Below are 22,696 nucleotides of genomic sequence, written 5' to 3' on the forward strand. Positions count from 1 at the left end.
TTAGCCTGCTAGGTGGTTGCTAGGTGTGTGTTATGGTATATCAGGGGCACCTTAATGTATTCCTAGCTGCTTTAAAAGGTGTTGCTAGGTAATGCTATTGTGTTGCTAGGTGGTTTATAAGGTGTTGCTAGGTTAATGCTATTGTGTTGCTAGGTGGTTTATAAGATGTTCCTAGGCCAGTGCGAGGCTGTTGCTAGGTGGTTGGCTATGGCATCACAGGTAGTTGCTCAGCTTGTTCTAGGTGGGTACAGAATTAAGTGGTTGCTAAGGTACTGCTAATTTGCTATGATATCCCAGTGGTTGCTAGGGTGTTGCTAGGTTGTTACTAGGGATTTGCTCTTGTAATCCAGGTAGCTTGTAGTGTATTACTAAGTGGTTTATAAGTTGTTGCTAGGTCAGTGATATCTCAGATGGTTGCAAGGGTTAAGCAGAGTCATCCTGGGTACTTGCTAGGGGGTTGAAGGGTAGTTGCTAGGTGTGTCCTGTGGTTTTCCAGGAGAGGTGTCACTTCTGTATGTCAGTGCTAGGGTGTTGCTACAGTAAATGCTTGACTGTGGCTATGGTATTCCAGGTGGTACTGCTAAGTGGTTTCTAAGGTGACGTGAGGTCAGTGCCCGGGTGTTGTTTGATGATTGTTTGATGGGTGTTGGTCGAATATCTGTGATCTCCCAGATAGTCCAGGTGACTGCCGAGGTATTGATAAGTTGTAACGTTACCCTCGTAATTGCTAAATTGTGTTGCTAAGCAATTGCTAAGGTATACCAGGTGATGTTTAGAGCTGTTTAATTAACATGAGGAAAGTAAATAAAGAAAGAGCGGTGAGGGAAAAAAGTGTTTATAACTGATATAATGTAACTGAGAGCGGGAAGTAACTTTAATATAACAATAAAATTCATTTCCCTGCGTTTCACACCACCCCATTGTCGATGTGTTGGCAAGACCAACTGTGTGTGTATGTGTGTGTCACACACACTCAGTTCACATGTTAAGGTCGAGTAGGAGCTGGCCTTCCTCCCACGCTGTGAATAAGACATAATAAATCAGGAGCTCTGAACTGAAACGACTCTTTCTCTCTCTCTCTCTCTCTCTCTCTCTGTTAACGCTGTACATTGATTTTCCCCCTCCTCGTTTTTGCAGCGCGTTTTGAAGACAGCCGAAAAGACAATGCAGTCAGCGTGCAGATTGTTCGTAAGCTTGAAGGGTTTAGTATGGATTTACTGTAAGCTGGGAGACATGGTGTTGGATGGACGACATGGGTGTGTGTTGGACAGGAATTGGACTGAATCGTTGATGTGATGTGTTCTGACACAGGGCTTTAAGCGGGTGCGATCACATCATTCCCCACACACACACACACACACACATACACAGACAGATTTTCTGCCTAACTTTTTTTCTAATGTGAAAATTGCATCCATGTCTAGGCAGGTCCAGGCTTCAAAGCGGATGTATCTTCAGGGGAAAAAAAATCTCTGACGTTGTCTGGCTTATCTTCAGCCAGAAATATTTGTCAAGAAAAATTTTAATCAGGCAGGCGAGAACACAGCAATCGCACTCAGGTTCAAAAGCATGTGAACCAGGTGGTCTCAGCCGTCTTCCCTGAGAAAAAGTGATCCGACTCGGAATCGACTCTCCTCTAGCAAGGGAATCAAACACTCGGTATTCTGTCTATTTCGTCTCACGGTAGTGTTTGTAAGTCAGGCCACTTCTCGTTGGTCTTGGTTTACAATTTCTGCTTTACATTTGAGATCAGTTTGCCCATGTTTCAATAAAATCTCTGAACTGCATGTGCATCTGTCTCCAATGCCAGCTGTTTGTGCTCTGATGTAGAATTGCCAAAGTGACGTCTTCTTTTTCTTGTTCTTTTTTCAGTGCATGTGGTCTGCATATTCCGATTCTGGCACATGTTTCATGTCAGATGTCCTTCCTGATGTAATTTATCCATGCTTGAGATGCACCCTGACTTACAAAACCTCCAGTTGCTGGGGTTGGACCAGGAATCAAACCCGGGCAACAATGATTTAAGTGCCAAATCCTGACTACGAGTCCTACAGGGAACTACCACTTGCCAAATGGAAAAACATCCATCCATCCATCCATCCATCCATCCATCTTTATCATTTATTCTGTGTAGGGTCACGGGGGGCCTGGAGGCTCTCCCAAGGTTCTCCGGACACACGACAGCGGACACACTGGACGGAGTGAAAGATGGTCATTTTCATGTGGAAATGGCTTCATTTGAATAAAACATTATTATTAAATTTAAACAAATGCTTCCAATAGTACACAGCAGCTAACAAGAAACAAGTGAAAGGTTTGTATCTGATCATATTGACATTAAATTTTAATCGACAGCTCCGATACCCTACGTGATCATAAAGACATTTCCAAGGTTTATAGCCGATCCGGTTCATTTGTAGACACCAAATACAATACATTATTCCTGTCGTACAGCCAAGGACCTGCCCGAAAACACTGTAACAGAGAAGTCTCTTAGCACTTGTAAGACACACAGCTCGGGATGAATAGTCAGCCTCAAGGACAGGAAACTCATCCTGCAGATTTGTTTAACAAGGCGTTATCTTTAAGCTTAGTGCACTAGAGACACGGGCTAGCTTCACGCCTATTGGCTTTGTGCCGTCATATGAGCAGATAACTGACTTGCAAAACCTCCAGGTAAAAAACACGCCATTTTCCAAAACTCTCTGAAGTCGTTTTCTTACTGTTACTTGATGGACATCTACCCCCACCCCACCCCCACCCCACCACTAAAATATAAACAAATAAATAATAATAAATCGCTGCAACCGCTCCATCAACCTACGCTCCTGTATGAATGTAGAAAAATTATGTTATCTCTCTCTCTCCCTCTTCATACCCCAGCCCCCACCCCCCACCCCCCACCTCTCTCTCTGCCAGGTAATTTTCTCGTTAGCGATATTGGCAGCTCTGTAGAAGCTGTCAGGATTTAGACACATCCATTTGACACTGAGACACCCGCCTGAAACGCTGTATCAGTCCCAGATCAGATCTATAATTGGTTTAAAATATGAGGGGTTGGAATGGTTCCATTGCCGATAGTATTAGGAGGGTTTGGGGCAGAAACAGGGGAAATGTTCAGACACTTCAGAGATGTAACCCATGACTGGAACTGGAAATACTTTAACAATAAAATAAGTGTTTTTTACTCTTTTACAAATTATAACAATGAACAGCAATTTTCAAAACTTTCTTTCATCCCTCCATTTAACTTGTATATACAGTATTTACGTTTATGGCATTCAGACACACACACACACACACACACACATACACACACTTATCCAGACGGACTTACATTCATCCCATTACACGTCTGAGTGGGTGGAGGCATTGCTCTTCCAAAAACTAAAAAAATATATATACAAAGACATACTGTAGTGATATCAGAAAGATAAATTGTGACAAAATGTATCACAATAGCAATATTAAATAATGACATCATCCTACATTCTAAATAACAGGTTTTAGATACATTTTATCTTATTATACACTGAATTATTATTCTTTATTATTGTAATATAGTCCCACCTCTGTGGGTATTAAAGGTTAGAGGTGCTCATCTCTCTCTCTCTCTCTCTCTCTCTCTCTCTCCATTCTTGTTTTATTTGTTCCACATGCACTTTTTTAACTCCAGAGAGAATAAAAGAAGACAGGCTCTGAGACAGATGGTTTAGTGTTACAGCCTGATTTCTTCTGGTATTTAAATATTTCTTCTCTCTATCTCTCTTTTTTCTGTCTTTAAATTTTTTTCTCTCTCTCCCTCTCTCTCTTTTAATAACCATTACCAATATTTAATTGTCTTTTTACCCCACATGTTTCTTGAGTAGGGCATAAATTAAAGTCTTTTACATCTTTCATCTCTTTCCAAAAAAAAAAAAAGTTTCAGCTTTGCCCACCTGCTAAAAAGTGCTGTCTCTTCTTACATTTCTAATATCCTTTCTTTCAGTCCCTCCCTCTTTCTTCCTCTCTCTCTCCCTCTCTCTCTCTCTTAAGGTCCTCTTGGCTCTCTAGTTTTCATTAAGGAATTCGAGGTTAAGTCTGAAAACTTGTGGAAGTAGAAGAGAGAGACGAGAAGAAAGGAGACAGAAAAGAGGAAAAAATATCTATAAAAGTGAAGAAGAAGGGAAACAGAAAAGAAGAGACAAGGAGATAAGATGATGTTCTCCTTCTTCTCAGCTGTTCCAGGACATTACATTCTTTTCGCCCTCTCGTTGCTGGGCATTGTGGGATTGTTTCCGGGGGTCTCTCACGGACTCCTGAGTGAGGATGAGGATTATTACATGCAGGAGCTGTTGAACAGGGAACAATATTACCATGTTCCTGTCCAGGAGGAGAGCACGGTGGTGGAAGGTCATGAAATTTACACACCACCCATTCAGAACGTCCCCAAAACCTCAGGGAAACAAGCTGGGGGCAAGACCAAGTCAGGTAACCTTTGAACTTTGCACATGACCGTGTTGTCATAGTTTTCTAAAAATGTTATTTCTCTAGAAAGTAATAAGAGCCTGGGTGCGGCGCTGGTAGAGGAAAATGATCAGTAACTGTCAGGTGTGATGTATTACTGTCACATGAGTTTTATTATTCTATAACAGCAGTTTGTTATACTTATGTGTTAACATTTTGCCACTTATTAAAGAACAAATCAGACTTTTTACATATTTATAGTTACATTTTAGTGGCCTGTCCAAAAGATAAGTTTTCATTTACTCTTGAAATTAATAAAACAAAAATATACAGTATCCTGTTCCTGTAAAACTGCAAAGAATTATAATCTAATAGACGCCTTTCTACCCTGGCATTTACCCAACAGCACCCTAGAAGGCACCTGCAATACTTTAACGGTCACTTCGCAACCATTTAACAGCACCCTGGCACTGACCTGGTCTTGCAATACCATAGCAACCACCCAACAACCCCAAAGCACTGACCTAACAAAACCTTTTAAACCACCTAGCAACACCCTAGCACTGACCTAGTAACACTCTAAAACCCATCCTAAGAGCCACTAGGAGCAGTAGTAAGACTTAGCATCCACCTACAGTACAGTAGTAAGGACCTAGTAGCCACTACCTGCAATACCAGGGCAACCACGCTATTGGTTGCTATTTTATTCACCCCAAGTGTTAAACTAACAGCACCTAAGAGGTCATCTTAAAAGCCAGATGGAGTACCAGTAGCAATCACAAACAGTAGCAACCATCCAGGCACCTCCTAGCAACTGACTGGATTAACTTGCCAATACCCTAGCAACCACCTAGTACCTGTATCTAGTTACTGGGATTACATAGTACCTGTATCTAGTTACTGGGATGCCACTTACCGTAGCAACAGACCACCACTGACCTAAAAACCACCTTCGAACCCAACCCAAGAGACGCCTGGCATACCATAGCAAACACCCAGCTACCTCCTAATAACCACCTGGGACAACCAAGCAATATCCACTTAACAACTATATACGTAGTTTAATTAGGAGTAAGAAATCACATAGGAAGAGCCTTGCAACTACCAGTACAATACAGAAGGCACCTCGGTCAGGTGATGCAGGTGCTCACCTGAACGAGGTAGCTCATTAGGCACGTTGGAGCTTTAAGTTAAGTAGATATTTGTCTTAAGTTAGTTTGTCTCTGTGTCTCCTAGCAGGATTAGCCTCTAGGAGAATTAGCCTTTTATGTTTACCGTCATGTGTGAGTAACCTCCTCTGCATGTGTAGTTCTTAGTCTGTATAAATACTAACCAGTGCACTACTAACCTGCTTAGATCTTAGTCTGTCTAGTCTTCGAGTCTGTCTAGTCTCCTCCTCTGTTTAGATCTTAGTCTGTTTAGTCTTCGAGTCTGTCTAGTCTCCTCGTCTGTTTAGATCTTAGTCTGTTTAGGTAGTAAGCTGTTTAGCCACTAACCTTTAGAGTTCTTAGTCTGTTTTATACCTAGTCTGCTGTGTACCTAGTCTGTTCATCCCTTGGGTCTCTGGCTACTAGCCTGTTTAGTAATTAGTCTGTTTAGCTACTAGCTAGCTTAGCAGCTAATGTGCATAACAGCTAGTAGGCCTAGCCAAGTCTGTCTTGTGTGTGTTTAGCTCCTTGCATGTGTAGTCGCTTGTGTTTAGTCCGCTAGTCTGTTTAGTGTGTCTTATCTCGTCTGGTTTGTATCCCCTGTCTGTATTGTATTAGTTGATTATTGGTTCTGTTTATAGTATGCCCCAACGTAAAGCCAACTCTCTTTGTTCTTGTTTGGTTGTTATTAAAGACTTTCATTGTTACACCTCATCCCCCCTCTGCGTCCATGCCTTGCCACACCTCATGCCCACAGTCCGACACCTAACAGTATGTGACAGAAACTACCTAAGAACCCATCTGTAAACACCTGACCATTACCCAGCAATCTCGTAGCAACCACCTGGGACAACTAAACAGCTTTGCAGAAACCCCCTGGCATTTCGTCGTGTGAACAAGAAACAACTTAATAGGACCATACGAACTACCATAGCAACCAGCCCACAACCCCCAGAACTGCCCTGAACAACACCTGAGACACCTTAGTACAGTAGCAACACCCTACCAACTGGATTTGAAAAATGTGCAGCTTGTCATTATGTCACAAGAAGAAACATGAAAAAGAAAATGTTCTTAAAAATTTAAATGTTTTATCTCATATGAAACCATGAGGTGGAGCACCTGGGGTAGTCATACACTATGTTTTTTGTACTGTACAGTATATATGTATTAACATGGCCATGTTCCTGGATTCCAGGTGTTGTTTATCCCTGTAGCACTTGGGAATTAGAGAAGGTAATAGTTTTCCTAATCCATGACAGAACCCTTACAGGAGGAGACGTGTAATTACTGAGTGTGCAATTATTTCGTCTATCTCATTATTACTCTTGTCTGCTCGTATGCAGAGTTGCTGTTTATTGTACATTTTACAATAAACAGTCTAGCTTTTAGTTAATAACCGGGTTGATATATGGCAGTGTGGAGCATTAGGCTACTGTTAGACTTTACACAGAGGAAGGAAAGGAGGATCTCAAACACTCTGCTACATTAAAGAGCAGGATAAACAGATCCAGAGAATACACACTCCTACTCTGAGAACACACACTCCTCTGCCTGTATAAATCACACAAAGTGAGCAAGAGTGTTAGAGTTGGCGCGGTTAACACACTCCACCACGTAAGGCCAAAATAAGCAACCATTAAATCACCTCTTAGATGACTGAACTTGATTGCTGTGCTCTCGCATGTGGACTCAGTGGGTTTGCGGGTTTGTTAATGACATTATGCAGGGGTCATGTGTGGTTAGAAATGTCAGAGCCAGCTTATTCAATTAGAGGACACTTTAGGATGTCAAAGTGGGACCTGAGAGATCTATACAAGAGATCTTGAGATTTAATCACACAACCTTCAGGTCATTAAGTCAGAACCTCAAGAAGTCACCAAAGACGGAAATGTGACCTGCAATCCCATGTACATAATTCCCCGTCATCATCTCTAAACATTTCTAGATGAAGTTTACTGAGTTAAACACTTTGCATCTTAACTTCAGTGTACTTTTTATCACATGCTTTGAATGCAACACAGCTTTTTATCCCTATTGAAATCGATCGTAAAAGTGTCGTTTGCTTGTTTTGTGTTCTCTCTCCAACACCACTGTCACGTCTGCAGCTGCCGAGCATCTGCTCATTCCTAAGATTCAACATAGACTGTGTGATGGGAATTCAGTAATGATGTCACTGCTGTAGTTAGAAAGCATACTCCATTGTGCCAGGATTTCTTTGTAAGAGTTTACAAAGCTGCTGTGATGCAAGTGACACCAATAGCTAACTTGTTTCATGGACATTCCCCAACTTTAAATGTAAATATAAATAGATCAAACAAGCAGGTCATTTCTGTTTGGGGGAAATTTTGGTGGCAACAAAAATTTGCATGCGTTCACATGAATTAAGTAGATCATTATGAATGTCCGGAATGTAGTTTAAAGACCTACCTTGGGATAATCCATAATCAAGATAATAAAATAGAAATAAATCTGCACTTTCTGACACCTTTTTGTGACGTAATCCAGGCATAAAATATGCTAGGAGTACTGTTCACACAGGGAGAGCAGAAATGCATGCTGGGAAGGGGAATTATGGAGAAAGGATGGAGATAAGTCTTGATACAGATCATCAGCGTACCTTGAGATGTGCTGTGTCTAGTCGAATCATCCCATTGGAGGGGACATAGTGTAAAGTGGGATCTGGTGGTCCAGGTTCGACTTTGTAGGTGAGGATCAGTGCTTTGAATCTGATGAGCAGATAGAGGAACCCAGTTAAGATGACAGTGTGTTCTTACTGTATACGGACAGTAAAATGGTAAGATAAAAGTCAGCTAAAGTTAGGTAACTTTGCATGCACTTGTGGAAGCAAAGGGAAATTCTACCCAGGTTTTATGAGTTAGTCTGTAATATTATATATTATTTCTTACATTCCAGAACTTGAATGCTTTCTTCCAGTGAGAAATGAAAACTCAACTGAACACAAGGAATTGATTATAAATTAATTTAGTGAACTTTGTTTCTGTTTTGCCAAAAGACTTCTCAGAGAGTGCAGTCGCTGCTGGGATTTCTTTTATAATGTGCTGTGTCTTGTGAGACTAGGTCAGATCCCGTTGTCCTAATGCCAAAGAATTTTAAGGTTTTTACCCTCTCCACCTTCATCTCATTAATGTCTAGTGAATAGTGTGTGCAGCTCTAATCTAAAATCATCTCTTTGGTCTCGTATACATTTGCAGAACGATTGTTTGTGTTACACCAGTCCACCAGCTCTGCCACCCTATTCCTGTACTGTACTGTATGCGTCATCAGCGAATTTAATGATGCTGGTGTTGTTGTGCAAGGCCACGTGGTAATATGTAGAAAGCATTTACAGCCGCGGGCTCAGCACACAACCCTGGGGAGGTCTCAGTGCTCACAGTGCTAAAGAGCGAGAAGCTATGAACACTGAGCTGCAGTAGGTAAAACGCATTTCTAACAATATGTGTCCTTGTCTTCAAAGTGTGTGAGGGCTACTGTATGTGGACGGCAGTGTTTATTTGGACTGCCTTGTCAGTAGACCAGCTCTGAAGATGCACCAAGGTATCTTGCATTGTCTTTTTAATGTGGTCTATGATTATCATTTTAAAACATTTCATCACAATTGGAGTGCAATGGAATGATAGTCATTTAGTCACGTCACAGTGTTACTGCAGTGGAGTGTAATAACTTCAGTCTGTATTGTCTCTTGGCATCACTGATAGACTTACGCAGGTCATATCTGGCCCGCAGCATCAGCCAAAAGAAATGCAATGGAGTGGGCTTGTAGCATCAATCACACTTCACAGTTCGTCCAGGGTTTTAGACAGAAACAACAGTCTCAAAGCAAACCCGATTCAGAACACCAGATCACTAATTCAGTTTCTGCATTCCAGTTTGACTTATTGGTGGAGCTTGCCTGAGGAGTTGTCTGTAAGCTGGATAGAGAAACACTGAAATGTGGCCTGACTGTCTAAAGTGTGGCTGAGGTACTGCCTTACATGCGTCTTTCACATGGCTGGAGACCTGGATGAGGATATTTCTCTCCCTTGTCAGGAAGCTCACGTGTTAATGGTCCTAGGAATGTATGGTATAGAGATTACAGTAATTTAAATCACCAGCAAAACCTCCACATCATCAGAGGTGTACATTCCCGTTGTACCAATCTTGTCATGCAGTGCTGTCTCCTGGTCTCCCCAGGACAGGATGTAAGCAGTCAGGATATACAACACAGCACTCTCTTGCAAAGTTAAAGGGTCTGCACTTAGTCATCAGCACTTCCATGTCAGCTGAGCAGTACAACCTGTACATCCGAACACCATCTGTTGTTCACACAGACGCAGATGCCGGCACTTTTGATCTTCCCCGAGGCCGATATGCGGTCCCCACATTGTGTATCTGGAGCCGGATTGTAGAGTCTGGCGTGTTGTCCGAAAGCCAGGTTTCTGTTAGAATAAGAGCACAGCACTCGCTGATCTCATGCTGAGTTGTCATCTTAATTCTCAGCTCATCTACTTTGTTTTTTGAGAAAATGGATGTAATAGATCAGCAGGCTAGGTAGCAGTGGATGTGTACTGTAGCTCTAGGCTTTAACCTAGCATGTATTCTACCTCTTCTCCCACGTCTTCACATTGGGAGTGCTGTCCTTTGGTTGCGCCAAGCTGCTGTGCCCTGCTGACTGCCATGTTTGGGGTCCAGATACAGAAGAAAGTCAAAATTCAACAGGGTGAATTTAAACTCATGGTGAACTTTGCCACTGTTGAAAAGTGGATCTTTACTGAATCTTACAATTATGCACATGCACTGTATGTTTAAGACACAAAGAAATGATAAAAGACATGTTCCTTTGTGACATGTGAAGCTATTCAACAATTTTTTACCCATGATAGGATTGTTTACCCTCTTCCACATACTATAAAGTACATGAGCTCACAAAGCTCCACGACTGGCTAGTGTCAGTCTGATTGACAAGGAGGAGAGAGAAGATGCTCTACATGGTTACTGTGGTATCACTGGGATACAAACTCATTATCTTTTGCAAATGCTGTTGAGTTTGAACATTTATTATTAAATTTGATTATGGCTTTAAGTATTTGGTGCCTTTTGTTGAAATTGTTTTTAGATTTGTAAGGGTGCTTCTTCTTTTTCTTGTTCTTCCTCTTCAAAAAATAGAAAACATTTACAGTAAGTGACTAGAAAACCAAGTTTGGATCTAAAGCCAGAAACCAGCAGCAGCTTTCAGTGTGTGTTGCAAGAAGGTCAAATGTACAAGCAAGGAAAAATGTGTAAAGGACCAATATAAGAATAGTTGCAGTTTCAATTTAAAAAAGTTTATGACTTATGGTCCCAATGGAGGAACTCTGGACTGACCTAATGGTGGTGCCGTAGTGCCTGCTTTAATGTTCTAGCTCCAAAAACATGATCTTGTTTTGAAGTTCTTCATCTTTCTGAGCGTGAGAACTTTATAAACAGAAGTGTTTTCATAACCTCTTAGTAATGCTAATGTCCAAAGCAATGTTTAATGGCTGACACCCACACAAACTTTATTCTGTTTGTGTTTTTAGTGAAATCTTCAAACAAGAAGGCTGAGAAGAACGCAAACAGCATCAGTGAAGCAGACGGACATTACCGCTCCGAGACAGTGGGTATGTTTTAGTAAAAAAATATATATTTTTTTAAAAACAGCGTACTTTAAAAGGTTTTTGGTAGGAAATAATTTTCAAACATAATAAAGAGGTGTGGTTTGAGTAGATGGTAAGTTGAAGTTCACTCCATGCTGGAGGCGCTGTGATTGGCTGTGATTCTGGGTATAAATTTTAGCCTAGAAGTTCCTGATCCTAAATTCAAGGCTGGTCTAAATTCTTTGTTTCTAGGATTAACATCCAGGCTTTACATTCCCAGACATTTGTGAGTTTCGAATGTAAAAATCATTGGACTAAAATTGACACTGAAAAATTTTCTGATCTTAGATTTATTAGATGAAAGTTCCTGATCTTAAGTTTTTATTTAATATCAACAAATCACAATATTTATGTTGTGTTTATTGTAATCACTAAACATTTAAACTATCATTCACATTTTTATTTTTGTTAAACAATTTGTTAAAACATGAAGAAATCATGGGAAAAAAACTTATATATGCAATTTTTAATGAATGTTTCTAAAAGGCATACTAAGTCATGTGACTAGAACTTATAATATTTGAAATAAAAACATGTCTGATGCAAACCTGAAAAAAAAGAGATGTGAGTAAACAGTTAGAAATTCTGCATTAAAGGCATAAAGTGGCACCAAAGGTTTTTAAAATTAGAGTTCACATAGGGCCGCAAGTTTATTATTATTATTATTATTATTATTATTATTATATTTAATACATTTACATTAATTCATTTTCATATTATGCTTGGCTTTATTTAGAGAAAATATATATTTATTTTGTTTTCCGTCCAAAAAATCTGTATTTCTTGAACAAGCTCTTGTACAGTACATGCTAAAACCATTAATGGGCAAAATAATGGGCTAAAGTTACTGTTTTTAAATTCTAATTAAATTATATAACTCATCAAAAAAAAATTGGAAAATAAATTAGGACACTTATGAAAAAAGCATAGACCTTAACCATCAGATTGTCCCAGATGGGCAAACTAATATAGAATTAGGAAGAAACCTTGAGAGGAACCAGACTCAACATGTAATCCATCCTCATTTGGATGAAAACAGACAGTATGAACATAAATCAGTCCCTGCTATATCTGTGTGCTACAGTATGAGGTTAAAAGTTTAGTAAAACAGCAAAGGTGTTTATATTCATATAAAGTCCACTGGACTATTGAGTTACTGCAGTCACAAGCCATCAGAGAAAAAACTTGCATCAGCCAAGGCCTGGAACGTCTTCATGGTCATCAGGTGGACCCGCCCCCAGTCGCCACACCCATCCTAAACAGACCACATGGGACCTCCATGCGATGAGACATGGGGCACCAGGATGAATCAGACAGGTCCAGAGGGCAGAGGGGGTATGGATTACTGGCATCTCAGAGAAAGCAGGGACTCCGGCAGGACTACATTTACATTTTAGCAATCGCCAGACGCCCGTATACAGAGCGACTTACATTTTAATCTCGTTATACTTCAGCAGTTGATGGTTAAGAACCCAACAGGGGCAACTTGGTCATGCTTGGGTCCTTCCATAACCATCGAGCTACCCCTATTCAACTATGGCCCATGGACCCTACCCAACTATGACATCATAACTAAAAGGGAGAGCCAGAAGGAAACACAGACATGAGGGGAAACTGGGATGTAAAGCGGCCAATCATTTCACCATCAACGAACCTGAGTGATCAATCAGAGTGACAGCATCTAAACATACCAGTTCACCATAATACTCTACGTCCATGAGTCCCCCAGATCTGCTCCTTTACCTAAGGCTAATCTATTAACAAAAATGCTTGATTAAATAAATAGGTTTTTGGCCTGGACTTAAACACTAAGCCTGAGTCTGAGTCCCGAACATTAATTAGAAGACTAGTCCATAACTTTTTGGCTTCTTACGAAAAAGCTCCGCCCCCTGCTGTAGTTTTCATGCGATTAAGGTCGGAACGAAAAGTTCTTTGCTTGAGTTCTTGATATGAAGTTACTCAGTTAATAATTATAAGCTAAAATTTCCTGGACTAATTCCTTGGCTGAAGTTCTTCAGCAACAATGTGTGTACTGCTCTTTAGCAACGACACCTTACACAATAACGTTCAGCACGTAAAAACTAATATATCTGATTTATCCAAATGTGAATCTATGTGTAATGAGTTTGTGTGTGTGTGTGTGTGTTTGTGTGTGTGTGTGTCAAAGTGAATCTGCGTTCCAGTAAAAGCACAAACTCATGTGGAACACCTCACATTTCCAAGATGCTGAGTTGCACTTTTTTTGTTTTTGTCGTTACCATGGAATAAAAACAGAAGTAAAGACACACAGAAGTCTGTCAATTTTTGAAATGGAAAAAGAGCTTTTTATTTTCTCAAAACAAGCCTGTGGTTGAATTTCTCACAGGAGCCTTCTGTGCATCGCGCAGTGGTCAAAATAATCGTCTCATTCACCCAAAGGGTTTTTACACGGAGTGTTTTATAGCTTTATTATGAAAATCTCTTTAAACGCACATTATTTTATTGTCAACACTTTTATTACAACAATTTAAAGATCATATCAGGCTCTTTAGAGGAACTGAAGTGAGTTTTAAAGTTGGAAAAATATATATACTGTATATATTTAACCTGAATGGGTTAAAAACGGCATGCCATCAACTATGTGTTTAAATAAATAAATAAATAAATAAATAATAAAACAAATAGTTAACAATCTCAGATCATTATTGTGATTAATATCCTGCAGGAACAGTCCTGCTGATGATGAGGTCCTGAAATACTTTCGTTTTCTGCCAAACGTGTGTGGTGTGTGTGTGTGTGTGTGTGTGTTTAGCAAGAAAACCAGCTCAACTCAAATGTTAATTTAAAACATTTGATGCACTTGGATCAATTTAGCAACAATAATATTTCTATTACAGAGCTGACGCTTATCTGATTTTGATCCTGAGAGTTATACATTAGTTATACATTAGTTTCTACGCTGGTGGCAGACTTGCAGCTTCAAGGTCCTTGGTTTTGATCCTGAGATCCTGGGGTTCTAAACTCATAGAAATAAAGATAACAACTTGTTCTTTACTTTATCATTAGGGTCACACGGTGAAATGATCTGGTGATTTATTGGTTAAAACATGAATCCATCAACACTGCTAAACAGGTTATTGAGGGAAGGCAGTTTGGCCATATTTCTATAGACAATCATCATTCATTATGAATTATTGTTCCATCTAAAAGAGTCTGAACAATGTGGAAATCATATTGTGTCATTTTGTATCATATTCAATTAAATTCAGAAAACTTTATTTATCTCCATGGGGTAATTCAGGAAGACACCAAGTCAGACTTATTGTGAAGTCACTTTTGTTTGCACATTTGCACGTGCACTTTATTCTGTCTCTTCTGTATAAAAATGTAGAAAGTTCCCAGTTTAATACCTAAAGTGCATACTGTAATTAGAACATGTACTTAGTACTTAAGTACAAAAATGTAAGTGGTACTTCTACTTGAAGTTTAGTACATTTTTATGCAAGTACTTTTACATTCACTTGAGTATTGAGATTGTGTACTTCTGCCGCCTCTGATCTCCAGTATGTATATTTTTTCAAGTAAATTATTGTTGATTTTCCCCAGCTTGGTAGGAAGCAGTGGTCAGTGCTTTGGGATGATTATGATACAGCGCACCCTGGAGCTGAGAGAGTTAAGGCCTGTGCTCACTTAGAGTTTGGTGTCGAGGCAGGGTGGGGTTAATGCTTTTGATCCACTTTTGAACATCACTTTTACCACTCTTAGCACCAAGTTAACCACCACGTTGACCAACACATTTATCATCGCACTGACCACCACTCTTACAGGGGAACCTTCAAGGATAATTTATGGTACATAATTATGGGGTAGTGGTTATCACTCTGGCCTCACACCTCCAGGGTTCGTGTTTGATTCCTTCCTCAGGTCTGTGTGCATGGAGTTTGCATGTTCTCCCTGTGTTTGGTGGGTTTTCTCTGGATACTACGGTTTCCTCCAGAGAAAGATTGAGCTAGTTGGCGCTTCCACATTGCCTGTAGTGTGTAAATGTTGACTTGAGGTCTTACCATGGTTGTACAACTGGGAATAAATGGTACACTGGTAATCACCATTGGCCTCCACAGTCCCTAATTGGATTATGGAGGTTCCTAGATGTAGATGGGTGGACGTACACCGTAAGCTAGCTAATCTAACCACTTACTTAAAAGATTAGAGCTAAACATATGAACCGTGGTATCACCAGACACAAATGATGATGATGATGTGTATTTTCCTTTATTCTTGTTGACAAGTCACTGATGTGCTGCATATACAGTACGTGTTATTCATTTATTTGAAGTCATATAGAAAAGCCTAAGGCTAAAGCAGACACGTCTGAGCGCCTGGCAGGAAAAAAGTGTTAGCTGAGTGAAGCTGCGTGATCTCTGGGAATACGCACCGAATAAAGAACGGAATCACTTTAGATCATTTCAGGATGTTCACGTCTTTCATTAGTAATGTTTGGACGGAAGAGACATCCTCGGCACTGCTCAGGGACCGGTCTGCTCACTCACTGTTCTATAGATGTAGAATAATTCAGAGTGATCAGAGCCAGACAATTAGGTTTAAATGTTACGTCTATAATTATGTAGAAAAAGTTCCTTGTGTTCAGAGTCGTGTTGTGAAGCTGCTCTCGAGTGTTTGTTTTTCTACAGAAGCTACACTTTTAGATTATTACCTACAAAATCACCTGGGTGTAGATCACACCTCTGAGGTTCTCCGGTTGTTCAGAATAAATGAGTCTGAGTTTCTCAATAGTGTCTAGACCACCACTTTAAAACCTGAAAAAAGGGGCATAGAAAACGCTGACTGAAGACGAATACAGCCTTTTTATTTTTTCCTTTACCCGCGGGACATTATGACGATATGTGAAGGAGAAGAGGACGAGCATTGAACTAAATATAATAGGAGTCTATTATATTGCCAATATATTGCCTCATGAATAGTCTGAAAAGAGGTATTTCATGTGAGAGAGCAGGAACAAGACAGAGAGAGAGAGGTGGAGAGAGGGAAGAAGGGAGGAAGAGAGTGTAATAAAGAGATTGGGAGAGAGAGGGAGCCAAATAGAGAGACAGAGAGAGAGGGAGAGACAGAGAGGAGGGGGAAAGATGTGACGGCTGCATTAGAGAACATGCATCAGTGGAATTGTATGTGTGTGTGTGTGTGTGTGAGAGAGAGAGAGAGAGGGTGGGTTGTCACATGTCACAAGATGGTGTTGAGGGAACTCCTGGCTGTTCCTTGTATGTGTGTGTGTGTGTGTAGGTGTGTGTGTGCATATGAGAAGGCGGTGACACATTGAAGAAGATGCTATTTGGGAATCTGCCAATCATCTGTGTGTTGGTGTGTGAGAGAGAGTGCACACGTGCACAAGAGAGAAAGAGAGAGAGAGGCACGGATGAATTAAAATGCTAAGAAGTGTGTGTGTGTGTGTGTGTGTGTGTGTGTGTGTGTGTGTGTGTTTCTGTAAAGTCACGTGCACAATTTAAAGAACGATGTCACATTTCCACATTTCAGAATATCCCAGTGGGGAAATCCTGCAGTGTGTGTGTGTGTGTGTGTGTGTGTGTTTGTGTGTGTGTGTGTGTGTGTGTGAGAGAGAGAGAGAGAGAGAGAGAGAGAGAGAGAGGGAAAATCGCCACAATCTGTGAGATTGTGTAGTTAGGAGCTCACGGACCATCTGGAGATAGAATGAGAGAGATTGTAACAGAAGGAATCTTGGAAATTACATATGTGTATTTATGTGTGTGTGTGTGTGTGGAAAAAGTGGGATGTTCCAATTACTAAAAATGCCAGTGATTGACAAGAGTTTTTTTTTTATGCAAAACATATACTCATGCTTTTTTTTGCCACTAGATACTGTAGATTTGTTTGTACTCTGCTCAGGAACAGTTGACCCCTCTCCCGGCTTAGAAATTCCCCAAAACTCTCACGTCTACACTCTCCCATACAGCAGGTGGCAGCATTGTGATCCACCAATAAACACAAAGCGGAAATAGACTACATGGACAAAATATATTATTGATATTTTGGAAACAATGGGTGTGTCTCCATTTCGGTCACACGTCCTTCTCTGACTGCATGGACCGTGAAGATGGAAGCAAAGTCATACGGATAGATTCTCAACTGCGTCATCAGCTGTTTGCACCCGTACCATCACGTCAACATAATGTGAAGTTTAAATTACCTATAAAATCATAATAATCGCGATAAAATAAAAGAATGTGACATAGAGCAGATTCGGGCCGCCAAGCCACAGCTAGTTAAGGTCGTGTAATAACACTTAAGCACATTTTACAAAAACCTGTCACTCAGACAGCAGATTTTATGTATCCTGCGTATTATACTGTATTCTTGGACACCCCCAGGGTCCGGGTTCGATTCTCGCCTCGGGGTCTGCGTGCATGGAATTTGCATGTTCTCCCCATGCTTGATGGGTTTCCCACCAAAGACCTTTAGAATTAGTTAATTGACGTTCCCAAATCGCCCGCAGGGTGGATTGGCATCCTGTCCAGGGGGTTCAGCCTTGTGCCCTGCGTCTCCTGAGATTGGCTCCAGGCCGGCCAAGACCCTGTACAGGATAAAGAATTATTGGTGATTAACCTGCCTTTGGAATGTGAGAATGAATCAATATTTTTTTGTTTGATAATCCATTAGAGGTCAGGGATCTCTTGCAGGCTCTTCCCTGGCTCGAATCTTGATATAGTTTGGTCTTGTTTGGTGACATATCTTCAAGTCACTTTGACTTTAAAAGCCCCCTTTGAAGATTTTGGCCCCAGAATTGAGACACACAGAATATCAGGAGTGGCTCTCCCAGAGGAGGAGATTTTGGATGACACAGGAAATGTTGATGACATCACATTCTAACCAAAGTTCCACTTCCATGTTATGATATGGTTAGTGATCATACCCAACTTGAACAGTGCCGGAGTACATGGCATGTTTGAGGCCAATTTTTCAAGTTCACTGAAGTTCAGTGTGCTCCTCTGCTCCTGGCCAGGATACCGGGTGTTTACATAAATGTACTGGACTTTGGGGTCAAATGTACTCCGGTGTTATTTGCTGTCCTGAATGGTCCACGCCAGTTATAAACTAAGGACATGGACAACAAATCCTTAGATATAAATCCCAACTAAGGAAAATATATCATAAAGCGGTCTAACATCAAACTCGGTGACTCTAAACATCTGGCTGTTAACAAGGCACTGTGGAGCTCTGTTAGCTTAGTTGGACTCCCCATGCAGGAATCCCAAAAGACAAACCAAAGGAAAAGCATCTGACAATCCAGAGAACTAATCTCACATGCTGTGTTCAGCTGTACCGCCTGCAGCAGGATATGTGGCTCTCGAATTGCTCTTGACAGCCACGTACAGAGTGTGTGCCAAATGGAAAGGGAAAGGATCTTGGCTGGCTTGTTTAAGTGCTAGGACACACACACACACACACACACACACACACACACACACACACACACACACACACACAAGAAAGAACCTCAGTGTAGGTGAGACATGTTTAATTGGAAACAATATTAAAAGTACAAATGCTTGTAAAAATTTCTCTTATGATTTAAAAAAAAAAAAGTTATTTAGATGCTATTTAGATTTTTGTCCCCATATTAACTTAAACACATCTCCTATTACAGTATACTAAACTCCCAGCCTCCTAACACACAGTATGAGTGCAGATCAATCCCTGCTATCCGTTCTCACCCAGATGAGGATGGGTTCCCTGTTGAGTCTGGTTCCTCTCAAGGTTTCTTCCTATTACCATCTCAGGAAGTTTTCTTCTTGCCACCGTCGTCCTCGGCTTGCTCATCACCGACAGTCTTATCATGTTGATTCATACACATTTACATTCCATACAAATTTAAATAATTCTTATGATTGTGTAAAGCTGCTTTGCGACAATGACAATTGTTAAACGCGCTATACAAATAAAATAAAATTGAATTGAATTAATGGCTTTCTCAAGGCTGTGTCTGTTGGCCACCAGGTCCCTAAAATGTAATATAGTGATCAGTGCTTTTAGCTCGGTACAGACGTCTTCTGGTTATAGAAGAACATTTTATAGAACAGTATCACTGAGGCACTTATGAAGTGACCACTTATTGTCATATTGCACTGCTTAAGAGTTGCTGTGGGCCTCAAGGTTCCTTCTGGCTCTTTCATCCAGTTTGGAGTGACGTCATGATCCAGGGAGGGTCTGTTTTGCACCAAATACATTCCACTTTATATTAATAGACTTTAATAGATAGGCGGTGATAAAGCCTTTAATTTTTTTTATTCGTATCCTTCTCCTGTTATCGCCTGTGCACAACTTTATCCAGGACATCGTTTGACAGTGCCCTGCCACCCATAGTTAATTGTTTGCTTTAGTTTCACTACCAGGGACTGAAATGCTCCAGGTTTTCATTCTGAGCGAATCAATACGACCACAGCCGATCTCAGATAAAAGTCAAATAGCTTTGAGAATGTGATTAGCTTTACCTGATTGAGGTTACAAGTCATTCCTGGGAGGGCGTGGTCCTTCCCCAAAGCAGTGATTCTGTTTTTTATTTATAACATGTTGGTGTTTCTTCATTTCATTTCATTTTAATTCATTTTTTATGATCACTGTAAGCTGTAATATTCGATATTCACTGCAACTTCATGTTTCCAATGCCAGCACACACACACACACACACACACACACACACACACACACACACACACACAGGACACCTACAGTATGAACATTTTTATTTTGTACTTTTGATTTGTGACATTTGTTACAATGTGACAGTCGTTAGTCAGCGTTTTCTTTGACATACACAAGATATTATTTTTTGCTTTACTTGTCTCTTTGACATCTGAAATCATCACATAACGTGTGTGTGTGTGTGTGTGTGTGTGTGTGTGTCTGCATGTTTTAGAGACAGAGGCATCACATTTCAGATCCCTTTCCTGAGAAATCCATATTGTCAAATCGTTTTTCGTGTGTGGGAGTGAAACTGAAAAGCAGATCGAAACAGAGAAAGGTGTCACATCAGTGTGTGTGTGTGTGTGTGTGTGTGGTACAGAAAGACAAGCCTGCAGGCAGATGGTTTGCTCACAGTCAACTCACACACACACACACACACACACACACACACACACACACACACACACATCCTCCACATATTTAGAAAAAAACATTGACACTGTGTGTGTAATGGGAGAGTGTGTGAAACAGATGGGCGGGGCTTGGCTGTGTGACCTCATTCCTCTCCCTGTAGCGGTCGTATGTTCCAAAGTCTTTTATGGCATGGATTAAAAAGGACATTTCCCACAGATCCCTACATGTTTACCCTCTGAGGAAGTGCCCCGGAACAAGAGAATCACAAGACGATGTTGTATAACACACACACACACACACACACACACACACACACACACAACTATAATGATTTTACTCTTTTTGTTTTTGCCTTATTTTCCCTTTAATGACCTTCACACTCAGAACATATAAAGTCCCCCTCAAAAAGACAATAAAGACGAGTATGAGTCGTGTACATGGGGCAAGGGTTTGTTTTCAGAAGAAAGAAAAGAGAAGTGCATATTTCAGGATTGCTAGCGCAGTGAGTCATATGGCATTCGTGATTCGGGTCATGACAAAGATCAAGAGATAGAGATAGAGAGAGAGAGAGAGAGACAGAGAGACAGAGAGACAGTGTCCTGAGTTCCACTTGCTTTATTTCTTTGCTCCTCATGAGACAGCGAGCTTCGTCTGATCAATCATAAAATCCAATAAAAGAACAGATTTCAAGTGCAGCTGTATACTTTGGCTCAAACACACACACACACACACACACACACACACACACACACACACACACACACACACACATTTAATCTAACTCCAAATATCCTTGAATCAGGGTCTTCTGAGGAGCAGGTGGACTAAACTGATCGGATTTGTTTTGTTTTTGTTTTTCTCTCTCTCTCTCTCACACACACACACACACACACTACATTCCTGCTACACATCAAGGTCAGGATAGCATATTACTCGCTATGTTGCACATCGCTCATTTACACATAAAATCAGGGCTAGGTTACACTTTGGCACAGAGACAATCACACTGCTGTCACTCTCACACACCGTATCTTACACTTCATATATTTTATAGTACCATTAGTACGCGTAGTTGGCGGTTAAATAGTTTGTAGAAACAGTTAAAAGGTTAAATCTAAAAATAATCTGCTGATCTTTAATGTAATCAGTGATATTATTATTATTATTATTAATATTATTATTATTATTTGAGGTTGAAGCCCACGTCCATGTCTGTGTGTCTCTCTGTACAGCAGAACTCTCTGTCTAACTTATTAATACAAAGAAATCCCATTCTGTAAGGTTGAGTATCTTACGCCTTGTTTACACTAAGTTGTCCTTCTTTGGTGCTCAGACAAATACACTCCCTGTTCGGTAATTGGAGAGTGAATCACAGATGAGAAATGGAAAAAGTAGAGAAAAGGATAAAGATGAAGTTTTGTCTTAAAACCACTCCAGCGTGTTAAAATTCACTTATACCACTTCAGCGCTGTTATTTCAGCCAAAGTGAAAATATGAACTAATCCCAGTCAAAATATTCACTTTATCTTTTCTAATTAATATCTATTGGTGCAGGTGTTTGTTTACATTAAGACAGTAGCGCATTAGTAGATTATTTTACAGTAGATTATTAAATCCCACACATAACTGTTCATAACATCACTTTTACTCCACATTTAGATTCACTGATGGTGCAGATTAAACTTTAGCCAGAGATCTGAGGACTGCAGGAGATTCAGTAACGTCTAGACAGACAGACAGAGACAGGTTTCTGGTCCTCCAGTTTATGAAACGTAAAAATGATCACTAATGGAGTTTTTATTCCATGTACAGACAAAACCTTTCTTTTACTTATTTAGATCGATATTTTATACCTCTCAGTGCAAAATTACACTTTGCATTTCTGTAGTTTCTGTTTATTTTATATATATATATATTTCTATTTTTAATTCTATAAAGTTGGCAAATCTGCATATTACATCCTAAAATTTTAACATTTCCACTTTATTTCATTGGAAAATCTATCTTTGGTTTAATTGTATTCACAGACAGTCGTATATAATCATTTCACTGCACATCGTACTGTGTACGGTTGTGTACCTGACAAATACTATTTAAATTTGATTTGGATTAGGTGCGTATCTTCAGTAGAGTGGATTGTCACATCTAGGAAGTGCCTGGATTGACTAGAGTGGCGGAGATCTGCTGTATCGCAGCTGGAATGTGATGCAGCTGCTCCTGGTGGAAATAATGGATTAAAACCACATTTAAAAGTCATCTGGGGTGTTTGGAAAGACATAAGAGCTTCTTCCTTCTCTCTCCTCATGGTGCTGGTTTCAT

General features: G+C 40.3%; 1 protein-coding gene across 2 annotated transcripts in view; it reads left to right on the top strand.

Moving 5' to 3' along the window:
• Positions 1 to 4,077: 4,077 nt before the first annotated feature.
• cpxm2 (carboxypeptidase X (M14 family), member 2) overlaps positions 4,078 to 22,696 on the top strand; it is a 47,384-nt gene continuing 28,765 nt past the window's right edge. For both annotated transcript variants that reach the window (XM_053511821.1, XM_053511820.1), the window contains exons 1-2: positions 4,078 to 4,470; positions 11,153 to 11,233. In XM_053511821.1, coding sequence (XP_053367796.1) covers positions 4,197 to 4,470; positions 11,153 to 11,233 — 355 coding nt within the window. In that variant the 5' untranslated portion in view covers positions 4,078 to 4,196. The remainder of the gene's footprint in view (positions 4,471 to 11,152; positions 11,234 to 22,696) is intronic.

Source organism: Clarias gariepinus, chromosome 14 (assembly GCF_024256425.1).
Source record: "Clarias gariepinus isolate MV-2021 ecotype Netherlands chromosome 14, CGAR_prim_01v2, whole genome shotgun sequence".
In the NCBI taxonomy this organism is placed as follows: domain Eukaryota; kingdom Metazoa; phylum Chordata; class Actinopteri; order Siluriformes; family Clariidae; genus Clarias; species Clarias gariepinus.